Here is a 6,145-nt window from a genome sequence, read left to right as displayed (position 1 = left end):
AATGGATGAAGAACCGAATTCATGCTCATTTCTGCACTACTGGTTCTCTATTCCAAACTCCAAGACCACTTACCACTCACACCTCATTCTCGCCCAGTCCATAAAAATCTTCCCCAGCCTTCCTGTTTGTCAAGGAAGGCATACAACACAAGGCATACCACGTAGCAGAGACATGCCTGCAACCGTGAGTACCCAATAAACGGAGGGCTAAATTTGGTAAGCGCACAGACACTTCTTCCTTCCAAGGTAGACTTGGAGCCCTGCTTCTCAGATGTCACTGTTCCTCTATCATCTCTGAATGTTCACACACTCCTGGCAGCAGCTTTTGATGCCATGCTGGTTTTCCTCACTTGACACGGTTCCTTCCCTTTTTCTTAAATTAGTGCATTTTAAAGGAATATTTATAAAAATTGAAAAACTCATTTCATCTACTGAAGGTCCAGTTGTGATCATCACAACAGTGATAGATTTAAACAGAAATAGATTTAAAAGGACCAGTTGTGATGACCACTACAGGGGAAATAAAGCCATATGCTTCTATTTAATTAAAAAAAAAAAAAAAAAAAAGACCAGTAGTTGTTGGCAATGCAACAGTATTATTGTCGACGTTAACAAGACAACTTCATCTTTCTCCACGATTTGATTAACAATATTTAATGACCTCTTGGCTTTGTTCATCAACTATGTATGTGCATAGTTGATGTATATCTATGTGATCGTACAGTACCATAACTATGTGCTTTATTTAAAAGTTATTTAAACCCACAACCCATTCATACTCTTCTGACATTGCACGGTGACCTTATGCCCTTGGCAATTCTTCTCTGCCTTGGTTGGTTGACTACACACATATTTACATCTAGAACTCAATTCAACTTACATTTTTCTCTTTACATTCTCTATCATTGCTGGGTGAATGCTGGGTGAATTATTTGTTTGTTTGTTTATTTATTTATTTTATATGAGTGTTCTGTCTTCACACACATCAGAAGACGGAATCAGAAATCACTGCAGATGCTGTGAGCCACCGTGTGGGTGCTGGGAATTGGACTCGGGATGGCTGGAAGAGCAGTCAGTGCTCTTAACGGAGACTCATTGCTCTAGCCCCTAGGTGGATGTTTTGAATAGAATATATGATTGATAAAGTTTTTATTCTTGTAGGTTTGGGAGTTGAACAGTGTCTTGCACATGTTCAATCAACTAATGATACATCCTTAACTCCATTAAACAATTGAGGTTGAATCTACTATGGAGAATTTTGAACTGAATCAATCAAGAGACTTTTTTTTTTTTCAAAGTTGAAATACCTTACAAAACAATTATGTTTTCCCCGGCTCTGGTTTGTTTTAACTCTGCCCTTCTGGCTTCCAGTACGCATGTACCTATACCATCATCTAGTCAAATATCAAGGAAGCAGCTGGGAAGAGGACCCAATGCAAGAGAAACGGGGCCCTCGCGCGCATGCACACACCTGAGGGAAAGCTCCAGATTTGCAAAAGAAACAAAGGCCAGACAGAACCAGGGAAAATCTGAATGTGTGATTTATTATATTTAAGATTGGTCTATAAGGCTTAAATATGTCTGTCAAAGTTAACCGCAGATGAATGCACCTTTACAAAATCAGTCTTTCAATACAGAACAGGACTACACGTGGTGACTGGGCACTGGAAACCTAGTATTTCCTCAATGCACATATTCAACTGGCAGCACCATGTAGAAGCTTCTACTTGGATCACGAGCTTCAGTGTTCACTATAAACTCTGCTCAGAACACAACTCTGTCTACATCAAGAATTAGAGGAGAAAAACAGCACAGTCATTCAGGCTTAATATGTCAGATTTGGTACAGGATTAAAATACTACGTGGTTTTTTTCATTTGTTTCTCTGTTTGTTTATGTCCTGGCTTCAAATTAATAAATACAAACACCATATAAAAATATACACCAGTTGCTAAGACTACACTGCCCAGGCCCAGGAAGTTAAATCTCGCTCTCATATGTATGCAGGTATGTCTTGAGGGTCAGAATTTCCGAATAGCTACGGCTAGTCTTCCGGTAGAAATCCAGACCGGTGAGATGCTCGATGTCCCTCACCCGAGCTGTGTGCATCTTCATGAGTTCCTCTACCCACTTCGACTCATCCTCGGAACTCTGCAAGGGAAGGGAAGCAATCAGGTTTTTCTAGACAAGGTTAGACTAGGTCATTTTCTGCACACACACCCAAGCATATTGTTCCCACCAGACCCTCGTATCTCTACTGAATTCTGTCAGGAATGCACCACAAATACCCCTCCTGGCCTGTAGACATTCTCACAGTGATAAGGTGTACCAAACAAATGAGAAATGTTGTGTGAAAAGGTGTTGTTCTCACTGGTTTCTCAGAACACAAATCAAAATGGGGAAAATCATTGACCCTGCAGAATCTGATCGGGTTGCTTTTCTTCTCAGCCATCAAATGGAGGGTGGGATTCAGCACACCCTGGGATGCTCTTCTATCTCACAAAATAGGCATGGACCTTGTGCCTAGCATAGGAAACTACATGTGTATTCCTGCTCAGAGGAGCTATCACACCCATCAGTTATCTGGGTGATGACAGTTAGTGACTATCTAATAATGTGTTCAGCTTGAAACAGGTCAATTGATACACTGGGCTCTCTGTGGCCCAAAAGGTCTGAGTTGGAAAGGAGATGCCACTGTTTCCTAGCTTCTGTGACTTCGTGAGGCTACTTACTCCACGGAGCTTCATTGATTGACAAGGCTGCTAACTAATGCTTACATCGACAGCATGCTGGGAGGTGGGGAAAAAATTTATAAGGAGAGGAAGAAAGGAAGGGAAATTTAGACAATAGTAAACCACCAAAGAAAGGAAGGGAATGTCCTTCTGTCTTAGCCATTCATATAAAACGGCTTTGTGTGTGGTGGGGGCTGGAGGGAACTCTAGGCTAAAACCATACAGAACAACAGAACAATGTATTTCATGTCTCATTTGAAACTAAAGGATAATTCAAATGAAGAAACCCCATTTCTCAAAAATATTTCAATTTGGAAGAAACATTGGGGAAAAAATAATAAGAACCAAGTATCCTATGAATAAAGCAAAAGTACCATTCATTTGTAGCCAGGGACAGGAAGGCCTTCACAAATAACACCACTACCTAATGCCTCTGGATTTAAGTGTCCAGCAAGAGTCTTTAGAGGAATGTACAGAGTGCTACAGAGCCCAGGACCAAGAACCTTCAGATGCCCTTGCCTACCTCTCAACTGCTAGTGAGCTCAGTGAACCAACTGTTGAGGCCCATGAACCTGCAAAGGGTTTCTCAGAAAGCTCCAACCCACACCGACCAGAACCAAGAATGACAGTGGCTCATGCCAAGTCTAAATATGTATCGTGAGCTTGTTGGTTCAGGAAACCAATGCCTGGCCATTCCAGGCAAAATGTAGAAATGACTTTGCAAGCAGATGAGAGGATTCAGGCCTTTCATAACCTCCTACCTAGCCTAACAAAGATTTTTGCAACTCCCAGTATAGTCAAACCTAAATTTAGCTCTACCCACAATGCTACTGACCAGTCCTCAGCATGACCATGTAATTAACAAAGTAGGAGGTCTTCTGATGGGTCAAGACCCCCTCAGGGAAAGCATGAGGTTATATTTTGGAAGAATTTTCATATTTTGCTCCTTTCTTGGATTTTTCAATGGTCAGTGAGCCCAGTGTTTTCGTTGTAAATGCAGTATATGAATGTGTGGACAGGGTTGGAAAAGTTTTCCTAATTCAAAACTATGACAAATCAGAAAGATAAGAATTCAAGGCTGAAAACCTGTCTCTTTCTACTTCTTTCCTTGAGACATAAATTGCCAGGAATATTCTCTTCTGCACATGCTGAAACCTTGTCTCTAATTTGCCATAAGGCAATTTACAATACACCACATGCAAATAAAACATAATTTGCATTTATACTACATGTAAAGAAAATATATTTGCTGAAAATATATTTACTGATGAAGCTAGTAGTACAAGATACAAAACTGATAAAATTCATATATAGTTCATATGTGCCAAAATAGGAAAGAAAAAGCTTTAAAAATAACTAATAGAATATTAATATAACCCAAACTACAATCCACAATTGTTTTTATGCTATAGGTATTTATTCTTTTTAAAGTTCCATTTTTTTTATTTGTATATGTATAAGGGTTTTGTGTGCATGTTTCAGCACCACCTATGTGTGGTTCCACAGAAGCCCAAAAAAACATCCAGTGCCCTGGAACCAGGCTCATAGATGGTTGTTAGCTACCACATGGGTGCTGGGAATTAAACCCCAGTGCTCTAGAAGAGCAACCAGTGTCCTTAACCTCTGAACTGCTTCCATAACCCTAGCTTATTTTTTTTTCTCCTGTCCTTTCTCCTAAACTTTCTCCCAAAGAAGGTCTATAGACTCAAGTCACAGTAGTTTTAAAAGTAAACTTAAAAAATAGGAGTAGTTGCTATTGGACTTAAGATTCTTAATAAAGAAGTATGCTGGCCATGATATCTCTGGAAGAACTTCCAAACTTTCTGTAGGTTCAGTGATCAGAGGAAGACTCCTTGGAACAGAAGTACGTACGGATTTCATTTCCTGGGTGAAACCCTTTGTCACCTAGAACTTTCATGGCATTAAATTTGGAACAAGCTTTGAAACTCACCGTTGTCACATTCCTGCAAAGACTAGAATCCCAAGTACTGAGATGTACTTTAAATAGCCTGCTATATGTATAACTGCCTATAGAACCTTTACTTTATCTTTCAAATTCACAGCAATTTTGAGTTTCATTTCACATGCGTGTAGTCTACCTCTCAACTGGCTTTTAGTAGGACTGAGGTTTTGTTGAGGGAGTTGTGGAGATGTTACAAGGAGTATGACATTCTCCTATGAACAAACACGGCTAAAACATCATGCCAGCAAGCTCACGGCAGCCTATTTCTCACTTTGAGTTTTCCCCTTCCTCCTCCTTTCCAACCACATAGAGGGCTCCAGAAAGCCTCCGGCCACAGCACTTCTGCCTTCCAGACTCTTTTTTTACATGCCTAAGATGACACCTCAGCTCAACTGCTGTGGACCTCAGTCCTGTGACTCTTGCCAATACCTTTTGAACACCATGGTCAACCTCCTCCAACATAATTTATCTCCTAAAAGCAAAGCCTAAAATGTTTCTCTTTTGATGAAACATTTTGTTCTTGATTATCTAATTGCACAATAAGAAAAAACTGCCAAAGTTCTCTACAGATATCTGCTAATTATCTATGGAATTTAAAATTCCGTATCTTATCAATGAACTATCATCTTTTATTAAATAGAAGTTCTTCAGAAGTTAACACAAAAGCAGGAAAAAGAAACTTTACAAGGCAATTAGATGAGGGAAACCATATATATTGAGGACCTATACAATATGTAGATCATGGCAAGTACTCAGTATGTGGTAACAACTACCTCTGCAGCTATTACAACCATCATTACTATGACTACCACTATAACTTAAATTTTTTGATTATACACAATTTTTAAAGCATCACTCATCACTTTGTAGCCTTTTGGCAAAAATCAAGTGTAAAACATTATCCCCCATCAAACCCGAATGTTTTAGATAACTGTAACTGGCTTCCTAAACCATAGTTCACAGTTCTATTCTCTCTTGAAGTCTTTATTTTGCTTTGACCACTCATGACCTAAATTCTTCATTGATAATTGAAGCCATTGTCCAAGAGTCACACGCCCATGAAGATGATGATCTTGGCTGGACCAATTGTTATGGTATTTTGCTTCTTATTGTAGCTATTTCCATTCATGTTTTATTTGCAGCCTCATATGGAAGGCTGCCTAGGAGTTTATGGCTTTTGCCTAATACAGTGTTTCCTCTTCTAGAACACTTTAATACAATTTAGGAATTTGAGTGTAATTTATTGACAAACAATCCTATTCTACAGATTTCATGCCTATTCCTTCTAGTAAGTGAAATAAATGTATATCAGCTATAAGTTCTAGACCCAAGCTTGCAGCAGAGAGTTTCCATCAAAATATAGGTACATGTAGAGATTATACGAATTGTCCCTGAGTTTTAACTCTGTACACATAGCACGGTTCCTGTCTTATTGTTAAGGACTTTTTCCT

General features: G+C 39.3%; 1 protein-coding gene across 10 annotated transcripts in view; it reads right to left on the bottom strand.

Moving 5' to 3' along the window:
• Positions 1-1,518: 1,518 nt before the first annotated feature.
• Enpp2 (ectonucleotide pyrophosphatase/phosphodiesterase 2) overlaps positions 1,519-6,145 on the bottom strand; it is a 114,193-nt gene continuing 109,566 nt past the window's right edge. For all 10 annotated transcript variants that reach the window (XM_021182711.3, XM_029469429.2, XM_029469427.2 and 7 more), the window contains one exon: positions 1,519-2,150. In XM_021182711.3, the coding sequence (XP_021038370.3) occupies positions 1,980-2,150 (171 nt within the window). In that variant the 3' untranslated portion in view covers positions 1,519-1,979. The remainder of the gene's footprint in view (positions 2,151-6,145) is intronic.

Source organism: Mus caroli, unplaced genomic scaffold (assembly GCF_978045245.1).
Source record: "Mus caroli unplaced genomic scaffold, Mus_caroli_1 scaffold_16, whole genome shotgun sequence".
NCBI lineage: Eukaryota > Metazoa > Chordata > Mammalia > Rodentia > Muridae > Mus > Mus caroli.
This window is presented reverse-complemented; position numbering and strand designations above follow the sequence as displayed.